Source organism: Ovis aries, chromosome 13 (assembly GCF_016772045.2).
Source record: "Ovis aries strain OAR_USU_Benz2616 breed Rambouillet chromosome 13, ARS-UI_Ramb_v3.0, whole genome shotgun sequence".
Classification (NCBI taxonomy): Eukaryota; Metazoa; Chordata; class Mammalia; order Artiodactyla; family Bovidae; genus Ovis; species Ovis aries.
The window spans coordinates 8958253-8985366 of NC_056066.1; the positions used below are offsets into that span (position 1 = coordinate 8958253).

At 38.9% G+C, this 27114-nt stretch overlaps 1 protein-coding gene and 1 non-coding gene across 3 annotated transcripts in view; one reads left to right on the forward strand and one right to left on the reverse strand.

Moving 5' to 3' along the window:
- MACROD2 (mono-ADP ribosylhydrolase 2) overlaps nucleotides 1-27114 on the forward strand; it is a 2324156-nt gene that overhangs the window by 1577943 nt on the left and 719099 nt on the right. For both annotated transcript variants that reach the window (XM_027976486.2, XM_042230293.1), the window contains exon 7: nucleotides 6569-6599. In XM_027976486.2, coding sequence (XP_027832287.1) covers nucleotides 6569-6599 — 31 coding nt within the window. The remainder of the gene's footprint in view (nucleotides 1-6568; nucleotides 6600-27114) is intronic.
- Nucleotides 1875-1946, reverse strand: TRNAW-CCA (transfer RNA tryptophan (anticodon CCA)). Its single transcript has one exon. It is a non-coding gene; the product is annotated as a tRNA-Trp (tRNA).

Here is a 27114-nt window from a genome sequence, read left to right on the forward strand (position 1 = left end):
TTTAAATAGAAGATCCAAGCAAACGGAAGAAATATACATTCTTTTAAAATCTCCACCAGAAAATTACTAGAGCTAATCAATGAATATAGTAAAGTTGCAAGATATAAAATCAACACACAGAAATCCTTTGAATTCCTATACACTAATAATGAGAAATAGAAAGAGAAATTAAGGAAACAATTCCATTCCCCACTGTGAAAAGAATAAAATACTTAGGAATATATCTACCTAAAGAAACTAAAGACCCGTATAGATAAAACTATAAAACACTGGTGAAAGAAATCAAAGAGGACACTAATAGATGGAGGAATATACCGTGTTCATGGATCGGAAGAATCAATATAGTGAAAATGAGGATACTACCCAAAGCAATCTACAGATTCAATGCAATCCCTATCAAGCTACCAGTGGTATTTTTCACAGAACTAGAACAAATAATTTCACAATTTGTATGGAAATACAAAAAACCTCGAATAGCCAAAGCAATCTTGAGAAACAAGAATGGAACTGGAGGAATCAACCTGCCTGACTTCAGGCTCTACTACAAAGCCACAGTCATCAAGACAGTATGGTACTGGCACAAAGACAGAAATATAGATCAATGGAACAAAATAGAAAGCCCAGAGATAAATCCACACACCTATGGACACCGTATCTTTGACAAAGGAGGCAAGAATATACAGTGGAGAAAAACAATCTCTTTAACAAGTCGTGCTGGGAAAACTGGTCAACCACTTGTAAAAGAATGAAACTAGAACACTTTCTAACACCATACACAAAAGTAAACTCAAAATGGATTAAAGATCTAAACATAAGACCAGAAATTATAAAACTCCTAGAGGAGAACATAGGTAAAACACTCTCCGACATAAATCACAGCAGGATCCTCTTTGACCCACCTCCCAGAATATTGGAAATAAAAGCAAAAGTAAACAAATGGGACCTCATTAACATTAAAAGCTTCTGCACAACAAAGGAAACTATAAGCAAGGTGAAAAGACAGCCTTCTGAATGGGGAGAAAATAATAGCAAATGAAGCAACTGACAAAGAACTAATCTCAAAAATATACAAGCAACTCCTGCAGCTCAATTCCAGAGAAATAAATGACCCAATCAAAAAATGGGCCAAAGAACTAAATAGACATTTCTCCAAAGAAGACATACAGATGGCTAACAAACACATGAAAAGATGCTCAACATCACTCTTTATCAGAGAAATGCAAATCAAAACCACAATGAGGTACCATTTCACACCAGTCAGAATGGCTGCGATCCAAAAGTCTACAAGCCATAAATGCTGGAGAGGGTGTGGAGAAAAGGGAACCCTCTTACACTGTTGGTGGGAATGCAAACTAGTACAGCCACTATGGAGAACAGTGTGGAGATTCCTTAAAAAACTGGAAATAGAACTGCCTTGTGACCCAGCAGTCCCACTACTGGGTATACACACCGAGGAAACCAGAATTGAAAGAGACACATTAAAAAAAAAAAAGAAAGAAAGAAAGAAAGAGACACGTGTACCCCAGTGTTCATCACAGCACTGTTTATAATGGTCAGGACATGGAAGCAACCTAGATGTCCATCAGCAGACGAATGGATAAGAAAGCTCTGGTACATATACACAATGGAGTATTACTCAGCCATTAAAAAGAATACATTTGAATCAGTTCTAATGAGGTGGATGAAACTGGAGCCTATGATACAGAGTGAAGTAAGCCAGAAAGAAAAACACCAATACAGTATAAGGTGAAGTCACTCAGTCATGTCCAACTCTTTGCGACCCCGTGGACTGTAACCTACTAGGGCTTGTCCATCCATGGGATTCTGCAGGCAAGAATAATGGAGTGGATTGCCATTTCCTTCTCCAGGGGATCTTCCCAACCCAGGGATCGAACCCGGGTCTCCTGCATTGGAGGCAGACGCTTTAACCTCTGAGCCACCTGGGCAGCCAATAGAGTATACTAACGCATATATATGGAATTTAGAAAGATGGTAACAATAACCCTGTATGCAAGACAGCAAAAGATGTATGTAAAAGACAGATCTATAAAACAGTCTTTTGGACTCTGTGGGAGAGGGAGAGGGTGGGATGATTTGGGAGAATGGTATTGAAACACGTATAATATCATACATGAAACGAATCACCAGTCCAGGTTCGATGCATGATACTGGATGCTTGGGGCTGGTGCACTGGGACGACCCAGAGGGATGGTATGGGGAGGGAGGAGGGAAGGGGGTTCATGATGGGGAACACGTGTACACCTGTGGCAGATTCATGTTGATGTATGGTAAAACCAATACAATATTATAGAGTAATTAACCTCCAATTAAGATAAATAAATTTATATTAAAAATAAATAAAATGTTAAGGAAAATAAAATGCAATACACATTTAACCCTGACATAAATTAAAAAGGCTTAAACATTTCATAATGATTGAGCTCAACCATCATATTAGTTATTATAGTCAACAGCGGCTGCAGTTTTTTGAATTTCTAGTGCAATATCAGTCCTTTTTTAAACAATCCTGTCATGAATTCCTGCAGCACACTTCTATATGGTAAATGCTATAATCTGCATTTTTTCTGGGAAAAGACAAAGATGACAGCAACTGGAGCACATTTACATATAGATACATTGGCAGGAGAACATCACCATTCTCAGATCCCCTTCTGTTATTAGAAAGCTCGATTTTGACTTCACACTATTTACATTTATTCATTAACTCTTTTAATCTAACTCTAAGTATTGCTAAATAAAGTACAATGTCTTTTATTGGGCTGCTATAACAAACTACTGGAGAAGGCAATGGCAGCCCACTCCAGTACTCTTGCCTGGAAAATCCCATGGACAGAGGATCCTGGTGGGCTGCAGTCCATGGGGTCGCTAAGAGTCGGGCACGACTAAGCGACTTCACTTTCACTTTTCACTTTCATGCACTGGAGAAGGAAATGGCACCCCACTCCAGTGTTCTTGCCTGGAGAATCCCATGGATGGGGGAGCCTGGTGGGCTGCCATCTATGGGATCGCACAGAGTCGGACACGACTGAAGCAACTTAGCAGCAGCAGTAGCAGCCACAAATTACTAGATGGCTTAAACTCCAGGCGTTCATTTCTCATAGCTGAGAAGTCAAAGATCAGGATGCCAGCTGATATGCTGTTTGGTGCAGGTGCACCCCCTAGTTTGCAGATGGCCATCTTCTCACTGGATTTTCACCTGGTGGAGAGCAGAGCATGCTTGTTCTATTCCTCTTCTTTTAAGAATTCTAATCCCATCATGGAGGCTCAACTGTCATGACCTAATTAACTCCCAAAGGTTCCACCTCCAAATACCATCACGTTAGAGTTTCAGCTTCTACATTTGGGTGGACACGAGCATTCAATCCATAGTGTCTGGTGTAATCAGTGGTTTGCCAGCAATTGTTTTAAAAAATGACTCAAAAAATTAGTGTGTGTGCTAAGTCACTTTCATCATGTCCGATTCTTGTGATCTTACTGACTGCAGCCAGGCTCCTCTGTCCATGAGGATTCTCCAGTCAAGTATACTGGAGTGGGTTGCCATGGCCTCCTCCAGGGAATCTTCTTCCTCCCTAGGCTTTTACATCTCCTGCATTGGCAGGCAGGTTTCTTACCACTAGCACCACCTGGGAAGTCCAAAAATTTAACGTTTCTTCTGTAACTTTATTTTTAAGTTTTACGGATACAAAGAATGTATAGCACACAACTTAAATATAAGAATAGAATATGCTGTTCAGTTGCTAAGCTGTGCCCCACTCTTTGCAACCGTATGAACTGCAGCATGCCAGGCTTCCCTGTCCTTCATGATCTGCCAGTTCAGTTCACTCGCTCAGTCGTGTCTGACCCTTTGCGACTCCATGAACTGCAGCATGCCAGGCCTCCCTGTCCATCACCAACTCCCAGAATTCACTCAGACTCACATCCATCGAGTCAGTGATACCATCCAGCCATCTCATCCTCTGTTGTCCCCTTCTCCTCCTGCCCCCAATCCCTCCCAGCATCAGAGTCTTTTCCAATGAGTCAACTCTTCGCATGAGATGGCCAAAGTACTGGAGTTTCAGCTTTAGCATCATTCCTTCCAAAGAAATCCCAGGGCTGATGTCCTTCAGAATGGACTGGTTGGATCTCCTTGCAGTCCAGGGGACTCTCAAGAGTCTTCTCCAACACCACAGTTCAAAAGCATCAATTCTTTGGTGCTCAGCCTTCTTCGCAGTCCAACTCTTACATCCATACATGACCACTGGAAAAACCATAGCCTTGACTAGACAGACCTTAGTTGGTAAAGGAATGTCTCTGCTTTTGAATATGCTGTCTAGGTTGGTCATAACTTTTCTTCCAAGGGTAAACATCTTTTAATTTCATAGCTGCAGTCATCATCTGCAGTGATTTTGGAGCCCCCCAAAATAAAGTCTGCCACTGTTTCCACTGTTTCCCCATCTATTTCCCATGAAGTGATGGGACCAGATGCCATGATCTTCGTTTTCTGAATGTTGAGCTTTAAGCCAACTTTTTCACTCTCCTCTTTCACTTTCATCAAGAGGCTTTTTAGTTCCTCTTCACTTTCTGCCATAAGGGTGGTGTCATCTGCATATCTGAGGTTATTGATATTTCTCCCAGCAATCTTGATTCCAGCTTGTGTTTCTTCCAGTCCAGCGTTTCTCATGATGTACTCTGCATAGAAGTTAAATAAGCAGGGTGACAATATACAGCCTTGATGTACTCGTTTTCCTATTTGGAACCAGACTGTTGTTCCATGTCCAGTTCTAACTGTTGCTTCCTGACCTGCATACAGATTTCCCAAGAGGCAGGTCAGGTGGTCTGTATTCCCATCTCATTCAGAATTTTCCATAGTTTCTTGGGATCCACACAGTCAAAGGATTTGGCATAGTCAATAAAGCAGAAATAGATGTTTTTTTCTGGAACTTTCTTGGTTTTTGATGATCCAGCAGATTTGGCAATTGGATCTCTGGTTCCTCTGCTGTTTCTAAAACCAGCTTGAACATCAGGAAGTTTACGGTTCATGTATTGCTGAAGCCTGGCTTGGACAATTTTGAGTATTACTTTACTAGCATGTGAGATGAGTACAATTGTGTGGTAGTTTGAGCATTCTTTGGCATTGCCTTTCTTTGGGATTGGAATGAAAACTGACCTTTTCCAGTCCTGTGGCCACTGCTGAGTTTTCCAAATTTGCTGGCATATTGAGTGCAGCACTTTGACTTTGCATTCCAGGATGTCTGGCTCTAGATGAGTGATCACACCATCACGATTATCTGGGTCATGAAGATATATTTTGTACAGTTATTCTCTGTATTCTTGCCACCTCTGCCAGAGTTCACTCAAGTTCATGTTTGTTGAGTCAGAGATGCTGTCTAACAATCTCATCTTCTGCTGCCCTCTTCTCCTCCTGCCTTCAATCTTTCCCATTATCAGGGTCTTTTCCAATGAGTTAGCTCTTTATGTCAGGTGGTCAAACTATTGGAGCTTCAGCTTCAGCATCTGTCCATCCTATGAATATTCAGGGGTGATTTCCTTTAGCATTGACTGGTTTGATCTCCTTCCAGTCTAAGGAGCTCTCAAGAGTCTTCTCCAGTACCACATTTCAAAAGCATTAATTCTTAGAAACTCAACCTTCCTATGATCCCACTCTCACATTTTACATAACTACTGGAAAAACCATGGCTACAGGAACCATTGTCAGCAAAGTGATGTCTCTGCTTATCTGAGGTTGTTGGTATTTCTCCCGGCAATCTTGATTCCAGCTGTGATTCATCCAGCCCTGCATTTCATATGATGTACTCTTCATGTAAGTTAAATGAAGAGGATGACAACATATAGCCTTGCCGTACTCCTTTACCAATTGTGAAACAGTCAGTTGTTCATGTAAGGTTCTAAATGTTCCTTCTTGAATAGAATAGAATATGTGATGCCCTTTATTAGAAATTCTGTATATCCAATTGATTCTTACAGAATCCTTCTGTTAAATTTTATCAAAATTTTATTTCCATAGCCAGCATGTGGTTTCAGTTGACACAAATGAATGTTGGTTGGTATTTTCAGATTTTATGCCACCAACACAATGTCACTTAATACAGAGCTGGGAGAGAATGCCCAGTAGCATACCATACTGGTATACTGTATTTCCACCAGACACATATAATAGACATGGTCATCTCAATAGCGAAGGTAATAGTAAAATGTGGCAAATACTTAGGACTTGAAGATGAATGATTGTTTCTTTTCGATATGACTTAGTTCATTGTAGGCTTATGTGATATAATTCCTTGTAACTATGTTTAACAATTGGTTCCCAAGATTCTTGGTAATTTGACCCTTGGCTCTTGTGAGCTGGAATAATTGCTGGTAAAGAAAATTTAATCAAATATACCATTTCCACAATATCTCCTACTTCACCTGAGTAGAGTTCAGAGCTCAGAGTATGTAAGTAGAGGGCATCCCATTATCAAGCAAAATAAATGTTGAAATAGATGTTGTTGGGTTTGGGGAGAGCCGGGCCTTTAAAATTTATTCTGTTTTTGTGGTTTATTCACAGGCATTTCCCTGTATCTCAACAGGCATTTATGGTAAGTGACCTATGTTTTGGTAATGTTTACATTTCTTTATTTTGTTGTTAAAGTCAAGGTTAACAGGAAACATCAGAGGTTCTCTGATGGATGCAGTTTGCTGTCATTTAAAGAGACTCAAACGGAGGTCAAATTCTTTGAGGAATCTGAAGAGGCTATTTGGATATTTTGGGTGTTCCTGAATTTAGTTGTATTGCATACCAGGTGCAATAATTAGGTGCACTGTGGCTTAATGTCTTTTGTTATGTAAAAATGTTTACTCTCCTATGATCTGACCTCTAATAGTGTTTTCGTTAATTAAGTCATATTTTTTCTGTTAGATGAGTCATAATACATATAAAATCTAACATTACCATTTTTTGTTGTGAATTGCAAAATTATAGAAGCATTAAAATGCACACACATGCATATATCTATATATTTAATTTAAAAGATGTGATTGGTAATATAAACACACATTTTTGATTAGAGGAAGATTTTATTTTTCTGGTGTCAATAGATTGTTTTAAGTAGCAGCTGCTTTACTTAGAGTGGAAGCAAAATGTTTTTTATAACCTCTTGTTTGCATCAGCCTAAAATTCTTTCACCTACAATGGCATTCCCATATACTTTTTCCTCAACTCATTAATGAATCCATTTCACAATATTCAGGTAAAACAGAGTTTGTCATTTTAGAGTTTTCTGGTCAAGCAAATAAGATTATGACTTTTCTGAGCTCAAGCTTCTCACGTGGAGACTTTTAAGTGAAAAATAAAATACATGCAGATGTAAAGAACTATTTTAAATTTGTTACTACAGGAAAGGATAGCTAAAGTGTTGTCAAAGGCAGGAGACTTCTTCCTCTTAAGGTGGTATTTTTAATATGTATTTGGCTGCATCCGGTTTTAGTCGCATCATATGGGATCTTTGAAGCACCTGGTCTCTCTAGTTGTAGCACTTGGGCTCAGATGCCCTGCAGCATGTCGAATCTCAGTTCCTCAGCCAGGGACTGAACTCACATTCTCTGCAGTGCAAGGCAGATTCTTAACCGCTGGACCACTAGGGAAGTCCCCAAGGTGGTTTTTTTGTTTGTTTGTTTGTTTGTTTTTAAGATTTCAGTGAAAATAAAGTGGAAAATATAGGCCTAAATTAAATTAAATGGGAAAATTGGTGACATTATTTAAAAATCGAAGGCATGCTTCTCCCCTCTCTCCACCCCCCCACCCCGACTCCCCTGCTCTGGATTCCACTACAGCCTATCTTGGGGGAAATACAATGGACACTGGGCTGGTGAGCTAAGGCTGGACCATCTGCACTATCACGCAATCAGTGCCACTCTTTCTGCTTCACAGGTGCCCAGTTATAACTCACTGATACGTTTGCTTAAAAGAAGCATTACATGCAACATTTTACCCAGATCTTCATGTTACCTTGTCTAAAGGCAAATCAGACTCCACCACAGAAATGATTCTGATTTTGAGGATATTCTCACATGATGGTCTTGATTTTCCTTGACCAACAAACAAACAAACAAACAAACAAAAAACAAAACAAAAAAACAAACAAACGAAAACCCCAGGGCCCCAGACAATAGTATGTCATATTGCCGATGTCTGTTTTACCTCTGAGAATCTGATGGTAGTGTTCAAAGACCTTTGGAAGCTGAATTTAACAGCTAATACACTAAAAAGGAGGGAGGTGGTGGGGAAAGAAACAGAAAAGTAAAGGAAGATGAGCACGAACACTAAAAGGAAAGGCTCGAAAAAGGGCGGTAAAAAGGAACCAAAGTTAACGTGGCCCTTGATGAACTGTGATCCCTGAAGGACAGGGATTTCTCTCCCTAGAGCATCGTGGCTCAGGGTACAGTAACTAGATCAGTGCTACCCTATGTTGGTGGCAGGGAGTGCTGAAGACTTGAGAAGGGCACTGAGAGGGAGTCACAGTCACTGGCTTAGAGGCTGCGCCACAGGCGCTCAGTTTTCACAGCACCAGGTCAAAGAAAATGATTTTCAAGTCCTGGCTACTCATCTCTTTTCCTGTCTAGTGTTGGAGTAAATTTCAAAGTGAAGCTGAAACCTGCAAGTCAGATGCTGTGTTGTCTTTCATTTGTTGCACTTGAGCTTTAGACCCAGACTTACTTTCAGCTTCATGAGATCTTTAGTAACATGTAGATTACTCCAGGTCTCTTTACTTTCTAAACCATTTAGCATTTTGTAAACTTGGAAATTATGTTATGTGTCCCTTGTGAAACTGTAGCTTTCTAATCAGTCCTTGATTTTCTCCTAAGTACTCATAGTTTATGGATCAGTTGTTTTCTTGCTCTTTTTCAGAACTTAGTTCTGGCTCCTCCATTATCTAGATCAATTTTACTTTTACCTTTACTTATTGGCATTTGAAAGAATACTTTATTTGAAGAAAGTGATCCACAGCTAAAAAGGAAAAGAAAATTAAGAGCAAAACAAAAAAACAAAACAAAAACACACCACACACACTTGTATAGGTTGAAGCTTGATCTATGAGATGTCTTCCTTGAATATTCCGACTCTTGATGGACATTACATCTTTGAAACTTTTCAGCAATTGTAGTCTGGACAATTAATAATTGCCAGTTCATATTGTTCCATAGATTTTTAAAAATCTACTCTATGTTTGTAGCCTATCTGGAGCTTTCTCGTGAGTAGGGATTCACTTGTGCATCTTCTACACATGTCTAGTATCTAGCATGGTATCTCCTGGAGAAGCTCAGGAAATACTGCTACTCGATTACAACAATGATGTTTATAACTCTAATTGATGACTAACCAGTGATACTAGAAGAAGAATTATTGATTGGCAACATAACATGTAGAGAAACTACCTAGTTGGTATTTTCTTAAGTGGACAAACATCTCCATTTTAAGAGAAACAAATTTGCTTAAAAAGCATTCTCAAACTGGGAATGATATCTTTAGGCATAGCAGTGTCCATCTTCACAAGGAAAAATGAAAACTCAAGAACTTGCTTAGTTAGAAACCAAGCGATCTGTGTGTGTGTATACACAAATACAACCCCCTCAAAAAAAAAAACATTGTGGTCTTTTTGGAGGGGGTTGTATTTGTATAACTGATTCACTTTACTGGTACACCTGAAATTAACACAATACTGTAAATCAACTCTATTCCAATAATTTTATTTTTAAAGGAAAGAAAACCAAGACAAATACAGCACTCTATTTCACTTAAAAACAACAACAGCAAAAAAATCTTTGCTGTTTATCATGGCCCATCGAATGATGGTATCTCAGGGAGGTACTCACTGCTCTTAGACCCCATCCTGACTTTTCCCGACATGCCCTAGTCCCAGCCCACCACCCCATGGTAATTTCTCAGACACCCGTTTGCTTTGGATTAACCTTCACTTTTAGGTTTATGGACCCCAAACTCAATGTAACTCTAATTCTTCTATTAGAACAAAATTACTAACTATGGTAGAGCCTTCTTTGGAAGGGTTTGAGTTATTTAATTGCCAAGGTGATCTCATACAGGGCAATTTCAACAGTAAGCATCCCCAGTTTGTGGAAACCTAGACATAATCTCCACATTCAAAGCATGTCTGGAGGATCCAGGCTTTGAACCGCTGGAGACCCCGGCAGAAACCTTTCCTCTTTTACCCTCTCCTCAATCCCCCACCTTTTGGAGATGAAACCAGCTGCCTCTTTTGGCAAGACACAGACTGACAACTCTCTACCATGCGATTGAACCTGATTTAAGAGAAAAACCTAATGGGAGCAGGCCCTGCTTACTTTGAAGTTTCCCTGGATGAGGAGCTAGACTTTTCCACTTTGATTTTCAGCCAGTGCCATTGCTGCCCCCCATGTAATGCTTCCAGCCTGGTTCCACGGGGCACCAGACCGCCTGCTTACACTCAGGATGAAAAGCCACATTTGGTAAAACACTGAACAAGACTTGTGTTAGTTTTGGAAAAACAGATCCAGATGAGACTTCCAGGGGCTCTAAACTCCCAGATCCTAGTTAAAGGTTTGATTTGGCCGCTAAGCCTGTCTCAGAGGGATAGATTTGAGCTTTCCTGATGGACATTTCAGATCCTGTGCGTGCCTTCTGCCCTTTGAGCCCAACTTGGATACTCTGGTGCTAATAAGTTTAACACAAGAGGCTAGACGTGATCCATAGCAATGGAATTTTTACTGAGAAGTGGGCAGTGAAAATAATTTTTATCCATTTTATGAGAGTCAATATAGTTAACAGAAATGAAGTCCAGGTGGAAAAGTATATCCTTTGAGTAACTGAAAAAATATTCTCTGTGGAGAAAAAAAAAAAAAACAAAAAACAAAAAACACAAGACTTGAATCTTCCTTTCCAGGTACAAGATGGTGTTTTTAGAAAGGAAGGGATTTCAGACATTGAGTTATTGGCTGGAAGTCTGGTGAAAAACTTTAAGCACAGCATAATTTAGTGAAAGCAGCTCCCATATTTATTCATACGGCTTCTGTTATCAACGTGGAAGGTCTGTTTCTACCAAATCACCTGGTCTCCCTCTGCTTTCCATGACATGCTGCCAGAACTCAACTTGCTAATTGAATCCCTCATTTGCATTCGAGTTTGCTCTTCTGCTTTTAAGTGGTAAAAAAGGAGATGGACACGACGTTTCACTAACCTTATATCTACTTGGCAAATATTTTTTATCACTACATCTGTCTACATTCACAGACATGACTTGGAAAGAAACCAGGGCATTCTCCAAAGGCAATGCTAAAGGGCATGCCCTCTGTCAGCTCTAAATGCTGACAGATTTCAGAGGGTGTGACAACCATGGCTGGACAGTTCGGGGCTTGCGGGAAGACTTATCTTATGTAATACATTTGGAAACCAGAGCAAAATTGACAAAAATGTGTGTCCCTCCCTTTCATCCCCCTGACAGCTCCCCTCCTTCCTCTGGCTTTCTTCTTTTCCCTTTGATATTTCCATTTGCTTTGAAAACTTTCTTTCAGGTGGGCTAATGGTGACTCTTACTCTCTCTCATAAATTGCCTTCTATGACATCCTGTGTTTTTTTTGTCCTGGACACATCATTCCCACTCTAGGAAGTGTTACTGTTCTTGGTAATCCTTGAGTTAATTGCTGGCCCTCAAAGCAAAGTAACATTGGAGTCAGGGTAACTTGCTTCCCTTCGGGAAAATGCAGTGCTGGGGCTGCGCTCATCTTAATTCTATCACATTTGAATAATATTTCATGAACTGATCCTTAGGAAGCACTGGAGGAAGTTTAACAGATAACTCAATTATCCCTATTAAATTGTTTCTAATCCTCTGAGGCCTTATCATCTGAATAGACAGTTCTAGAAAATTCACTCAAACATGTACACATTTATACATTCATCCCATAAAATGTGGTACAAACTCCTCTTTTACTCTCTCATACTGTGGAGTCTTTAATAATAATAATAAAAGATATAAATGAAGAAACCAAAGCTTCTACTTTTGCTCTGAAAAATAGTTTCAATCATCCAGCAACAAAATATGCCAAAATATACCTAAAAATAACAGTGAGACCCACGGGCAGGATTCCCTCAGGGGATCTACCGAAAGAAATGAAAATCCTGGAAACCTAGCTTTGTGGTACTGAGGAAACCAGTGTCATTCTCCCTGGTGTTCTGTTCAAATTGAACAATTTTAGGACTTAATTAAAAGATTAAGTGTTTCAAAAAGTAATAAAAATTACAACTTTATTATTGTTCCTGAGGTCTGACTATCTACCCCTTGCAACTATGTCAAGGTAAAATTTTGTCTCAGGACTAGAAAGCAGAAATGAATTCCAAGCCACCTCATCCTTAGAAGCTGCCATTTATTATTATGTTGCATGTTAAAAATGGCTTTTCTTATAGAAGTAATAAAACAGTAAGCCTTTTAAGGAAATAGGGAAACCACTTCAGTAAATTACAAAGTCTATCCATTTAGTAGGAACCCTGGGGATACCTTTCAGCCATGTTAAAAATGGGAGCACTAATAAGATGCTCTCCTGAAGAATTTCCTAAGAATGGGTCACATTTTCCATTTGATCAGTAGAATAATTTCCATGTGCTTGCTCATTATTCTCATCCAGTCTGAATGACACTCCTTTTATTTGCTCCTTATACATACTTGTATCTAAAGAGTGACTTTAAATAAACATAGCTCAGCTCTCTTTAGAAAGGAATTCAAAATATTTCTGACAGCTCTTAGAGAAGTCAAGTATATTTAGCTCTTTAGGACAATGATTTTCATGTCAAATCCTTTTTAGTCAATGATTCTATTTTTAAAAATCATCCTGAGCTGCATCTGAATGAGACCATATTAGTTAGGGTAAAGCTAAGCTTCTGTAACAATGAGAATCCAAAATAGAGTGTCTTAGTATATATAGATGCTGATTTATTTCTATGCTAATAATTCCTAAGAGAGCATTCTGGTTAGGGAGGATTTGTTCCACGCTATCATTCAAGGTGCCATTAATCTGTTATGGTATTAAGTAGCTGTTCTGCCTTTCATTAGGCATTGTTCTCGGGTAGTTATCTTTCTTGGTTCTAGGAAAATAAACAAGTAGGATGGGCACGCACCCTATTCTACAGTCCCTGGATTCACAGTAGCACTTTTCAATTCTATCTTTCTTTTATTGGAGAGAAATTGGTCTTGTGACCAACCTAACTGCAAAAGAGATTGGAAATTCAAATATAACTTGAATTCTATGTGTCTGACTACAATTCTTTCATGTAGCAAGAAGAAAGCATTAAATCATAATGGCCTTCGGGATATTATCACTCAAGGGGGGAAGAAGACCAAATTAAATCAGACAGGTCACTCATAGGTAAATTAGTTACGGAGTGGTTTGATTCTACTCAGAATCAGTAAATATTTGAATGTTTATAGCCTCTATTTGGTAAGAATAGTTAATGGTTTTGATAGTGTCTACTTTATTAAGATGCGTTTATAATCCCAAATCCTGAAAAATTTGAAAGTATGGAATTCCTAAGGCATCAGTACAGTGACTTATTATTAGTTGTCAGCCAGTATATTTAGACCTTTAGATCTTACATCAGTTGTGTTTTTTTGTACTGTACTTCTTCCAAAATTTACAGACATATCAGTGGAAACTAAAATCAACATATTGAGAATGAATAAATGCATCATTCTTTACATTCCTAATTCTTGCCCATTTCCATAGAAACCCTTGGAGGAATCAATTATAGTTTGTTTCTGTAACACCTTAAGCTCCTGAGGCTATATCCATCTATAAACATATCAGAGATCCTGAGCAGATATAGATCAGCATCTTGTGTACCAAAAACTCTAGAGAAATGTGACTTTAGAGAAGAGTCTGATCATAGTAGGGTGAAAATATAACCAACAGACAGATGTTGAGAGAGGAAGAAGGACAGACAGAAAGAAAGAGACAGAGAGAGAATGATAATATGAATATGAATCTAAACCTCCTTAGCAGTCAAAGTAAGTTTCCTTAGACTCTTAAGAACTGAAAAAAATCTATTTTTTTAAATACCTTGTCTCTCTTTTCAGCTGTGGTCAATAGGGAGAGTTTCCTGCAAGTGATTGAAAATTAAATTGAAATTAATAAAATCAACATGAAATTACCTTACATGTTGTCTATTTGTCACCCAGAATTTATTTCAAAATGAGGCTTCTCTGTCCATGGGATTTTCCAGGCAAGAATACTGGAGTGGGTTACCATTTCCTTCTCCAGGGGATCTTCCCGACCCAGGGATCAAACCTGGGTCTCCTGCATTGGAAGCAGGCACTTTAACCTCTGAGCCACCAGGGAAGCCCATTAAATGAATGTAGCTTCACCTAAACATTCCAAGAATCTCTCTAAGCAACTAAATTGTTGATAAAACTAATTTTCTATTTACTCAAGACTTTTATGCTGTTGAGACAGCTTATGCAACTGGGCTCTAAGTTCTGTGCTTCCAGAGCTGGATGTAGAGTGGTTCTTAATAAATATTTTCTTAATTAACAACTACAAATTAATTAGATCCTCAAAAATATTAGCAAATCAAATTTAAAAAAAGAATTAGATTCCATGATAAGTGGGACTTAGATATGCAGGCCTGGTTAAATGAAGTTAATCTATTACATCACCAGACTATGAAAGAAACAGCATGTAATTATCAATGAATTCAGAAATAGCTTTTGACAAGATCCAACACACATTTATGATAAAAACAAAAACCCTTAGTAAACTACTAGGGCTAGTAGCTAACTTCCACAACTTGACAAAGACTATCTACAAAAACCTATAGCTAATGCCATACTTAATGGTGAGAAACTCAAAGCTTTCTTACTAAGATCAAGTGCAAGTCAAGGATATTCCTTCTCACCACTTCTTTTTAGCATCATAGTGTAAGTCCTTGCTATGAAGAGGAAATAAAAGGCATATAGATTGGGAAGGAAGACATAAAGCTGTCTTTATCTGGAAACAACATGATCATCTTTGTAGAAAATAAAAAAGAACTGACCCCCAAAAAATCATCCTGGAACCAATAGGCAATTATAGCAAGATTGTAGAGTAATGGTTAGTATAAATGCTTCAATTTATACAAATAAATACATAAAGAAATATCCCATGCTCATGGATAGGAAGATTCAATATTCCAAAAACATCAGCTCTTCCCAACTTGATGTATAGGTTCAATGTGATTCCAATTTAAATCCCAGAAAGTTATTTAATAAATATTGGGAAGTTGATTCTAAAGTTTATATGGAGAGGAAAAGACCTAGACTAGCCAACACAGTATTGAAGGAAAAGAGCAAAGTTAAAGGACTAACAGTACCTAACTTCAAGAATTATTTAAAGCTATAATAATCAAGACAGTGTGGAATTGGTGAAAAATAGATCCATAGAATAGAGACCTTAGAGACAGACCCATGTAAATGTAGTCAAATGTTGCTTGAAAACTGAATATGCACATACAAAAAAATAATAATAGTTTAGACACAGATCTTACACCCTTCTCCCAAATGAACCCCAAATAAATCATAGGCCTAAATGTGAACTGCAAAACTATAAAAGTCCTAGAAGACAATATAGATGAAAACCTAGATAACCTTGAGTATGGTGATGCCTTTATAAATACTATACCAAAGATATGATCCAGAAGGAAAATTTTCATAATTTGGACTTAATTAAAATTGAAAACATGTGCTCTATGAATGGCAAAGAGAATTAAAAGACAAGCCACAGACTGGGAGAAAATATTTCTAAAAGATGCATTTTATAATGGATTGTTATTCAAAATATACAAAGTATTTTTAAAGCTCAACAATAAAAATGAACAACCCAATGAAAAAGTAGGACAAAAACCTTAATAGACTTTTCATAAAAGAAGATACACAGATGGCAAATAAGCATATGGAAATATATTCTGAATCATATGTCATCAGGGAATTGTGAATTAAAATAACCCTGAAATACTACCACACTCCTATTAAAATGGCCCAAATCTGGAACATTGACGACATCAAATGCTGGTGAGGGTGTGGAGCAATAGAAACTCTCATTGCTGATGGGCATGCAAAATGGTATAGCCACGTTGGAAGATAATTCGATAGTTTCTTGTGAGGTTTCTTACTATAGTTTCTTTTTAAATATAGTCTTACCATGTGATCCAGCAGTTGTGCTCCTTGGTATTTATGCAAAGGTGATGAAAATTTCTATCCACACTAAAATATGCACACCTGTTTAGAGCAGCTTTGTTCATAATTGCCAAAATTTGGAAGCAGTCAAAATGCCGTTCTGTCAGTGAATAGGTAAATAAACTGTAGCAGATTAAGACAGAAAAAATATTATTCACTAAAAAGTGTAATAGTATTTGCTAAAAAGAAATGAGCAATCAAACCATGGAAGAACACAGGAAATTTTCAAATTCTTATTACTAAGTGAAGAAGCTGGTCTTCTGGCCTCATATTGGAATCATACTATATGATTCCAACTATACCACTGTCGAGAAAAGTAGATAACTACAGATACAGTAAAAAAAAAGATCAATGTTTGCCAGGGTTTTAGTTGCAAGAGAGATAAATAGGCAGAGCACAGAGGATTTTTAGGGCAGTGAAAATACTTGTTGATACTACAGTGATTCATGTATGTCATTACACTCTAGTCCAAACCTGCAGAATGTAAAAATGTGAAGAGGGGACCCTAAGGTAAAGTATGGACTTTGAGTAATTATGATATGTCACTGTGAGTTCATCTTTTGTAACAAATGTATCACTCTAGCGTCTGATGTTGACAATGGGGAAGGCCCCGCATGTCTGGGGCTAGGGAGGAGTATCTGAGAAATCTCTGTACTTTCCTCTCAGTTTTGTTGTAAACCTAATGAGGTGGATGAACCTAGAGGCTATTGTACAGAGTGAAGTAAGTCAGAAAGAGCAAGATAAATGTTGTATACTGATGTATATATGTATGGAATCTAGAAAAATGGTACTGAAGAATTTATTTGCAGGACAGCAGTGGAGAAAGAGACATAGAGAATAGACTTATGGACATGGGGAGAGGGGAGATGTATGGAGAGAGTAACATGGAAACTTGCATTACCATATGTAAAACAGATAGCCAATGGGAATTTGCTGTTGGCTCTGGAAACTCAAACAGGGGCTCTGTATCAATCCAGAGGGGTGAGATGGGGAGGGATCTGGGAGGGAGATTCAAAAGGGAGGGGATATATATGTACCTATGGCTGATTCATATTGAGGTTTGACAGAAAACAATAAAATTCTGTAAAGCAATTATCCTTCAATTAAAAAATAAATAAATTTAGAGAAAAGAATGGCATTATACATGAATGAATGAATGAATGTATAATGGGAAATCCAATGTTAGGAAACCAGACTCTGAATTCAATAGTCATTGAGATCGATCACACCCTCATTTCTATTTTCTTACGTATTGAAAGGAGTGATTTCACTTAGACTTCTGAGAGGCTAACAGAAGAGTCAGTTAATAATAACAGAGACCAATCTTTTATTTGCAGTTCATTTTAAGCATTTCTATTAAAATATAGTTTACATGATATAAAACCCTTCCTTTCAAGATGATTTTAGTAGATTCACAAAACTATGTAACCATCATCATCTGATTTTAATAAATGTTCACCATCCCCTGAAGAGACTTCATATAAGATGTTATTCCATAGCCCCTCGTCCCCAACTTTAGGCAAACAATCATCTACTCTTGGTATCTATAGATTTACTTGTTCTGGATATATTTCCTATAAATGAAATCATAAAATATATGATCTTTTGTGACTACCTTCTAGCATAATGCATTCGAACTCCATCCATGTTGCAGCATGATTCAGTAATTTATTCCTTTTCATTAATATTCTGTTATATGAATGTACCTCATTTTGTTTATCCATTTGTCAGTTCATAGATATATGTATTTGGTATTACTTTTTTACTATCATGAGCAATGTTTATAGGCAATTACTTAAGTATAATTATATATCTAAATATATAAATTATAACATATAGTGGTGTTATCTAGTTTTTTAAATTTCTAATTGAATAACAGATTCTTTAAATTCTGCAGTGCTTTACAATTTTCAAAAGTTTCACTCACACGGTTAGTTAGTTCAGTTGCTCAGGCGTGTCTGACTCTGCGACCCCATGAATCGCAGCATGCCAGGCCTGCCTGTCCATCACCAACTCCTGGAGTTCACTCAGACTCATGTCCATCGAGTCCGTGATGCCATCCAGCCATCTCATCCTCTATCGTCCCCTTCTCCTCCTGCCCCAATCCCTCCCAGCATCAGAGTCTTTTCCAATGAGTCAACTCTTTGCATGAGGTGGCCAAAGTATTGGAACTTCAGCTTCAGCATCATTCCTTCCAAAGAACACCCAGGACTGATATCCTCTAGAATGGACTGGTTGGATCTCCTTGCAGTCCAAGGGACTCTCAAAAGTCTTTTCTAATATCACAGTTCAAATGCATCCATTCATCGGTGCTCAGCCTTCTTCACAGTCCAACTCTCACATCCATACATGAACACTGGAAAAACCATAGCGTTGACTAGACAGACGTTTGTTGGCAAAGTAATGTCTCTACTTTTGAATATACTATCTAGGTTGGTCATAACTTTCCTTCCAAGGAGTAAGCGTCTTTTACTTTCATGGCTGCAGTCACCATCTGCAGTGATTTTGGAGCCCAAAAAAGTAAAGTCTGACACTGTTTCCACTGTTTCCCCATCTATTTCCCATGAAATGATGGGACCAGATGCCATGATCTTCGCTTTCTGAATGTTGAGCTTTAAGCCAACTTTTTCACTCTCCTCTTTTACTTTCATCAAGAGGCTTTTTAGTTCCTCTTCACTTTCTGCCATAAGGGTGGTGTCATCTGCATGTCTGAGGTTATTGATAATTCTCCCGGCAATCTTGATTCCAGCTTGTGCTTCTTCCAGCCCAGGGTTCTCATGATGTACTCTGCATATAAGTTAAATAAGCAGGGTTACAATATACAGCCTTGATGTACTCCTTTTCCTATTTGGAACCAGTCTGTTGTTCCATGTCCAGTTCTAACTGTTGCTTCTTGACCTGCATATAGGTTTCTCAAGAGGCAGGTCAGGTGGTCTGGTATTCCCATTTCTTGAAGAATTTTCCACAGTTTGTTGTGATCCACACAATCAAAGGCTTTGGCATAGTCAATAAAGCAGAAATAGATGTTTTTCTGGAACTCTCTTGCTTTTTCCATGATCCAGCGGATGTTGGCAATTTGATCTCTGGTTCCTCTGCCTTTTCTAAAACCAGCTTGAACATCTGGAAGTTCACGGTTCACATATTGTTGAAGCCTGGCTTGGAGAATTTTGAGCATTACTTTACTAGCATGTGAAATGAGTGCAATTGTGTGGTAGTTTGAGCATTCTTTGGCATTGCCTTTCTTTGGGACTGGAATGAAAACTGACCTTTTCCAGTCCTGTGGCCAGTGCTGAGTTTTCCAAATTTGCTGGCATATTGAGTGCAGCACTTTCACTGCATCATCTTTCAGGATTTGAAATAGCTCCACTGGAATTCCATCACCTCCACTAGCTTTGTTTGTAGTGATGCTTCCTAAGGCCATGACTTCGCATTCCAAGATGTCTGGCTGTAAATGAGTGGTCATACCTTTGTGGTTATCTGGGTCATGAAGATCTTTTTTGTACAGTTCTTCTGTGTATTTTTGCCACCTCTTCTTAATATCTTCTGCTTGTGTTAGGTCCATACCATTTCTGTCCTTTATCGAGCCCATCTTTTCATGAAATGTTCCCTTGGTATCTCTAATTTTCTTGAAGAAATCTCTAGTCTTTCCCATTCTGTTGTTTGCCTCTATTTCTTTGCATTGATCGCACATGGTATCCTATCCTGATAACCCCTATTCCCCACTACCCACTTTCCTCTCCCCACTGGTAAACAGTGCTGCTGCTGCTGCTAAGTGCTTCAGTCATGTCCGACTGTGTGACCCCATAGACGGCAGCCTACCAGGCTTCCCCATCCCTGGGATTCTCCAGGCAAGAATGCTGGAATGGGTTGCCATTTCCTTCTCCAATCCATGAAAGTAAAAAATGAAACTTTCACTTTCACTGGTAACTACTAGTTTTCTCTAAATATGTGCATCTGCTTATTTTCCATCCTGTTCACTATTTTTTATTTATCTCGATTCTACATATAAGTGATATCATACAGTATCTGCCTTTCTCTGCCTAATTCACTTAGCAAATGCCCTCCAAGTCAATTTAGGTTGCTGCAAATGCCAAAATTTCCATTGTGTGTGTGTGTGTGTGTGTGTGTATCACATCTTCTTTATCTGTTCATCTGTTGATGGAGACTTAGATTGCTTCCATACCTTGCAGTTGTAAATAATGCTGTGAGCACTGGGATGCCTGTATCTTTTCAAATTAATGTTTTGGGGTTTTTTCAGATATATACCCAGGAGTAGCATTGCTACCTCACATGGTAGTTCTGCTTTTAGTTTTTGATAGCCATGCTGACAGGTGTGAAGTGTTATATCGCTGTGGCTTTGGTCTACATTTCTCTGAGCACTGCTTGTGTTGTGCATCTTTCCATGCCCCTGTTGGCTATCTGCATTTCCTCTTTGGGAAAATGGCTATTTATGTACATTGGATGTTAACCTCATATCAGGAATGTCATTTGCAAATGTTTTTTCCAATTCAGTAGGTTGTCTTTTTGTTTTGTCAATGATTTCGTTTTCTGTGAAGAAGCTTTTTACATTTACTTAAGTCCCATTTGTGTATTTTTGCTTGTTTCCTTTGCTTTAGGGGAGAGATCCAAAATAATATTTCTGTGACTTATGTCAAAGAATATTCTGCCTATATTTTCCTCTAGTTTTATAATATCTGACATTATACATTTAGATCTTTTATATATTTTGAGTTTATTTTTAATCATCTAGTATTTTTAATCATCCTGAAACACTTAATTCTTTGGCTGCCCACTTTTTCTCAAGCCCCTTCATGGCTACCTTTTATCATGATTCTGGTGTCCTGCTGCCTGGAGGATGATAAACATTTCTTGGAGCATGGTCTGCATCACTGTGTGTGATCATTCTTTGAGTTATCTCTGCCTCGGAGCTCACTTAGAGTACAAACGGATCTGGAGTAGGAGGGCATATATCAAAGTGGCTGTGGATCCAGGTTTCAGGATCACACAGGCCTAGGTTAAAATTCTGAGTCTGTCATAACCATGTGTCCAGGCAAATTACTCTCTCTGGGTTTCAGTAACTTCAGTTGTCAAATGGGAATAACAATGCCAATAACATGGGGTTGTTCTAAGATTAAATTGTTGTGTTCAGTTGCTCAGTCATGCCCTGCTTTTTGCAACCCCATAGACTGTAGCCTGCCAGCTCCTCTGTCCATGGAATTCTTCAGGCAAGAACACTTGAGCAGGTTGCCATTTCCTACTCCAGAGGATCCTCTCAACCCAGGGATTGACCCTGTGTCTCCTGCATTGGCAGGTGGATTCTTTACCACTGTGACTCCTGGGAAGAATTAAATTAAATGTATGGATGTGAGAGTTTGACCATAAAGAAAGCTGAGTACCGAAGAATTGATGCTTTTGAACTGTGGTGTTGGAGAAGACTCAGAGAGTTCCTTGAACTGCAAGATCAAACCAGTCCATCCTAAAGGAGATCAGTCCTGAATATTCATTGGAAGGACTGATGCTGAAGCTGAAATTTCAATACTTTGGCTACCTGATGCAAAGAACTGATTCTTGGAAAAGACCCTGATGCTGGGAAAGATTGAAGGCAGGAGGAGAAGGGAATGACAGAGGATGAGATGGTTGAATGGCATCATCAACTCGATGGACATGAGTGTGAGCAAGCTCTGGGTGTTGGTGATGGACAGGGAAGCAGCCTGGTGTGCTGCAGTCCATGGGGTCATAAAGAGTCGGACACAACTGAGCAACAGAACTGACTGAGATAATACATTAAAATGGTACCAGATACATAAAGGTAATGGGTTTCCCAGATGGTTCCTTGGTAAAGAATCCACCTGTCAATGCAAGAGACGGATCAGGAAGATTCCCTGGAGGAGGTAATGGCAATCCATTCCAGTATTCTTGCTGGGATAATTCCATGGACAAAAGAGTCTGGCAGGCCACAGTCCATGGGGTCTGCAAAGATTGAATTGACATAAAGATAAACGTTTTTTCAATTAGTATTATTTTTATTATTTAATAGTAATTTTATTATTGGTATAAGTATTATTCTCCCACTAGAGTCTGAGTTCCTCAAGGATAGGAGCTTTGAGTGTTATTCACTCCTATCACCTAGACTCTAGAAGAGTATCTACACTATTGAACAAGTAATTTACTTTTTTTACTGATTAAATTTATTTTTAAGTAATTCATTGTATTAAGGTTTTACTTAGACTGAATGACACCAGGAAGCAGGCTTATTGTCTGAATCACCTCACTGCCTATTGAGTTCTTTATGCTGCTTCTCTGAAGGCCAGTGGTTGTCTCTTTGCCCCCACTGAGGTGGTCCTATGGTTAAGCCTCATGAGTTCAGCCACATGGAAATGAAACTTGCTTTTAATATCATGGCATACTTTCTATATCACACCTACCCATAACCACTGTAGCCTAATGATTAAAAAATAAGTCAACTTGCTTCATCAGTTTCAAGTTCACAACAGTTTATCTAAACCTAAGGATGACAACATTTAACAAAATGTTTAGATAAACTGTTGTGAACTTGAAACTTGAAACTGATGAAGCAAGTTGACTTATTTTTTAATCATTAGGCTACAGTGGTTATGGGTAGGTGCGATATAGAAAGTCTGCCATGATATTACCAGCAAGTTTCATGTATATATATATATATATATATATATATATATATATATAAGACAGGCAAAATAATGACAGTTATTTGTGGCTTCAAAAGTGAAATTTCACATTGTAAGACAGCATATTCTGATGGTCAAAACTAAATCGAGTTCTGTAAAGCAACATTCAAATGCTTTCCTCATGGGAAACCTTGAGGAGTAGACAACTATTATCCTGCCAGTTGGCTTAAAAAGTGAAAAGGCCCAATTGATGCTTGCTTTGTCTTGCCAGAAGTACCTAAACATTTTGCACATTTTTCTTTTTTTTTTTTAATTTCTAAGACCATAGGCTCTTGGAGTTAAAAGCCATTTTGTATATCATACTTGTCTAGCTCCTTATTTTTCTGAGTGGGAAAAATGAGACCCTGAGTTATTAAGTGATTTGCCTTACCATACAGAAATAGTCCATATGAGCCTAAGATCAGATTCCCATTCCACTAACAAGGCAAAGAAGCAAAGGTAAGGATGAGGAATCAGGAGGATATGAGATTACAATCCAGGATGATTCATTTAGTTAATCTCTTTGATGTTCAGTAAAAAAAGAAAAGTTCTCTTTCACTTTCACTTTTCTTTCAAATCTTCATCATTTACTGTTATTGTTGTTGAGTCGCAATGTCATGTCAGACTCTTTGAAACCCCAAGGACTGCAGAATACTAGGCTCCCCTATCCTTCACTATCTCCCAGAGTTGGGTCAGTGCCAGGAGCCAACACGGGAGATCTCACCCATGACAAGGTCATGCGGAGAGACCTGGTGGGCAAGGTGTATCAGGGCTCAAGAGATCCCCTAGACTTGATCGAGCATCTACCCCAAAAACCAGAGTCTGTCTGTCTAACTATATTATGACTTTCACCAACTCCTCTGACATTAACAGGGGGCTACCCCCGACCACCTTTCTCTGAAGAAACCCAACTTAGAGCTTTGGTTAATAAGTCTCCTGGGCATAATAAGAGTGTTTCAACCCAGACCCCTTTGATAGCTTTGTAACTTGCCTGACAGGTTTATCCGGACCTTTTCAACTATGCATATGGTTGTTTACAGCCTCCCAGCCTCGATAGGCATAAGAAGCTTAAAACATTCTAGGAATGTAGAGCCTTTTGAGGAGTTAAAAATCACTAGAAAAGAACTGGTTAAGGGTTTCATTGTTGAGCCAATACTTGCTGCCAGGTTTTCATATCCTTCATTTGTTGTGTACCCGGGAGTGCATTAATTAATATAGTTGGTATATAGAAAAAACAAGTAGCAACATTAGATCTTTAAGTACTTTCTTTGTTATAACCCAATGCACCTTTGTTCTATAAGTATGTAACTTTATTTAGTACTTTGAGGGTGATGCAGATTTAAGAAAAAACACTTCAAGGGAAAATGAGTTTTTTGGTTGATTAACATTTATCAAGGAAAAAAGCCATAAAATGTTAACAGGCCTCCTGGCCAGAAGATAATGTAAATCACCTGAGACCTTTTGTATATGGAAAGGTATGCAGACAGAAAGCCTGGTATCGATAAGGGTCAGGACTGCTGCCCCTGCATGACTCTGCATCTTCAATTATGTAAAACTTAGGGTATATAAGCACCTTTTAAAAATAAAGTTATGGGGGTTTTGCACAAGCTTGGCCTCCCCCATGTCAATTCTTTCTCTCTCTCTTTCTCCCTCTTCCTCCCTCTCTTTTTCAGGCTGATCCCTTGGAGCGAAGAGGCTCTCTGCTTTCACTTTTTTGCCTGGGCTTCTAAGGCCCACTCGAGAAGGTGCCCAAGGTGGGAGCACCTTCCGCTATTCGAGAGGGCCCCTGCGGCCTACGTGAACAGAGCAAGTCTCTTGTCTGAGACTATTGGCTTTCTGCGTAAGCCAAGGAATATCAGCCTCTTTCTCTTCTTTAGTCTCTTAACTGCAAATTCTTTCCTTATCTCTCTCTATATCTATATATCTCTCTTGCCTTGCCATCCACGCTTCGGATACCCTGGATCCAACCGGGGCTGGACCCCAGTAGGTCAGATTAATGTCCACTGAGTTGGTGATGCTATCTAACCATCTCATCCTCTGTTGTCTCCTTCTCTTCCTGCCTTCAATCTTTCCCAGCATCAGGATCTTTTCCAATGAGTTGGCTGTTCACATCAGGTGGCCACAGTATTGGAGCTTCAGCTTCAGCATCAGTCCTTCCAAAAAAAGTGTGAAAGTCGCTCAGTCGTGTCCAACTCTTTGTGACACCATGGACTGTAACATTCCAAACTCCTCTATCCATGGAATTTTCCAGACAAAAATACCATAGTGTATAGCCATTCCCTTCTCCAGGGGAGCTTCCCAACCTAGGGAACTAACCTGGGTCTCCTGTATTACAGGCAGATTCTTTACCATCTGATCCACCAAGATGAATATTCAGGGTTAATTTCCTTTAGGATTGACTGGTTTGATCTCCTTTCTGTCCAAGGGATTCTTCAGAATCTTCTCCAGCACCACTCTTTGAAAGCATAAATTCGTTGGTGCTTAGCCTTCCTTATAGTCCAACTCTCACATCCACACATGACCACTGGAAAAACCATAGCCTTGACTAGATGGACCCTTGTCAGCAAAGTGATGTCTCTGCTTTTTAATACTCTGTCTAGGTTTGTCATAGCTTTCCTTCCAAAGAGCAAGTGTCTTTTAATTTCATGGCTGTAGTTACCATCTGCAATGATTTTGGAGCCCAAGAAAATAAAATCTGTCACTGCTTCCACTTTTCCCCCTTCTATTTGCCATGAAGTGTTGGGATGAGATGCCATAATCTTAGTTTTCTTGAATGTTGAGTTTTAAGCCAGGTTTTTCACTCTCCTCTTTCACCCTCATCAAGAGGATCTTTAGTTCCACTTCACTTTTTGGCATTAGAGTGGTATCATCTGCATGTCTGAGGTTGTTGACATTTATCCTGGCAGTCTTGATTCTAGCTTGTGATTCATCCAGCCCTGCGTTTTGCATGATGTACTCTGCATAGAAGTTAAATAAATAGGGTGACAATATACAGCTTTGTTGCACTCCTTTCCCAGTTTTGAACCAGTCCATTGTTCCATATAAGGTTCTAATTGTTGAATTTTGACCCACATACAGGTTTCTCAAAAGACAGGTAAGGTGGTCTGGTATTCCCTTCTCTTTGAGAAATTCCCACAGTTTGTTGTGATCCACATAGTCAGAAGTTTTAACATAATCAATGAAACAGAAGTAGGTGTTTTTCTGGACTTCCTTTGTTTTCTCTATGATCCAATGAAGTTGGCAATTTGATATCTGTTTCCTCCGCATTTTCTAAACCCAGGTTGAAGTTCTTGGTTCATGTACTGCTAGAGCATAGCTTGAAGGATTTTGGGCATAGCCTTGCTAGCATGTGAAATGGGCACAATTGTACAATAGTTTGAACATTCTTTGGCATTGCCTTTCTTTGGGATTGGAATGATAACTGACCTTTTCCAGTCCTGTGTCCACTGCTGAGTTTTTCAAATTTATTGATATATGGAGTGCAGTATTTTAACAGCATCATATTTTAGCATTTTAAATCTCTCCACTAGAATTCTATCAGCTCTACTAGCTTTGTTCACAGCCTCATTATTAGGCAGGAACTAAATAAGTGCATCAGTTCAGTTCAGTTCAGTTGCTCAGTTGTGTCCAACTCTTTGCAACCCCATGAATCACAGCATGCCAGGCCTCCCTATCCATCACCAACTCCTAGAGTTCACTCAAACTCACTTCCATCTAGGTAGTGATGCCATCCAGCCATCTCATCCTCTGTCATCCCCTTCTCCTCCTGCCCCCAATCCCTCCCAGCATCAGAGTCTTTTCCAATGAGTCAACTCTTTGCATGAGGTGGCCAAAGTTCTGGAGTTTCAGCTTCAGCATCATTCCTTCCAAAGAACACCCAGGACTGACCTCCTTTAGAATGGACTGGTTGGATCTCCTTGCAGTCCAAGGGACTCTCAAGAGTCTTCTCCAACACCACAGTTCAAAAGCATCAATTCTCCAGCGCTCAGCTTTCTTCACAGTCCAACTCTCACATCCATACATGACCACTGGATAAACCATAGCCTTGACTAGACAGACCTTTGTTGGCAAAGTAATGTCTCTGCTTTTAAATATGCTATCTAGGTTGGTCATAACTTTTCTTCCAAAGAGTAAGTGGCTTTTAATTTCATGGCTGCAATCACCATCTGCAGTGA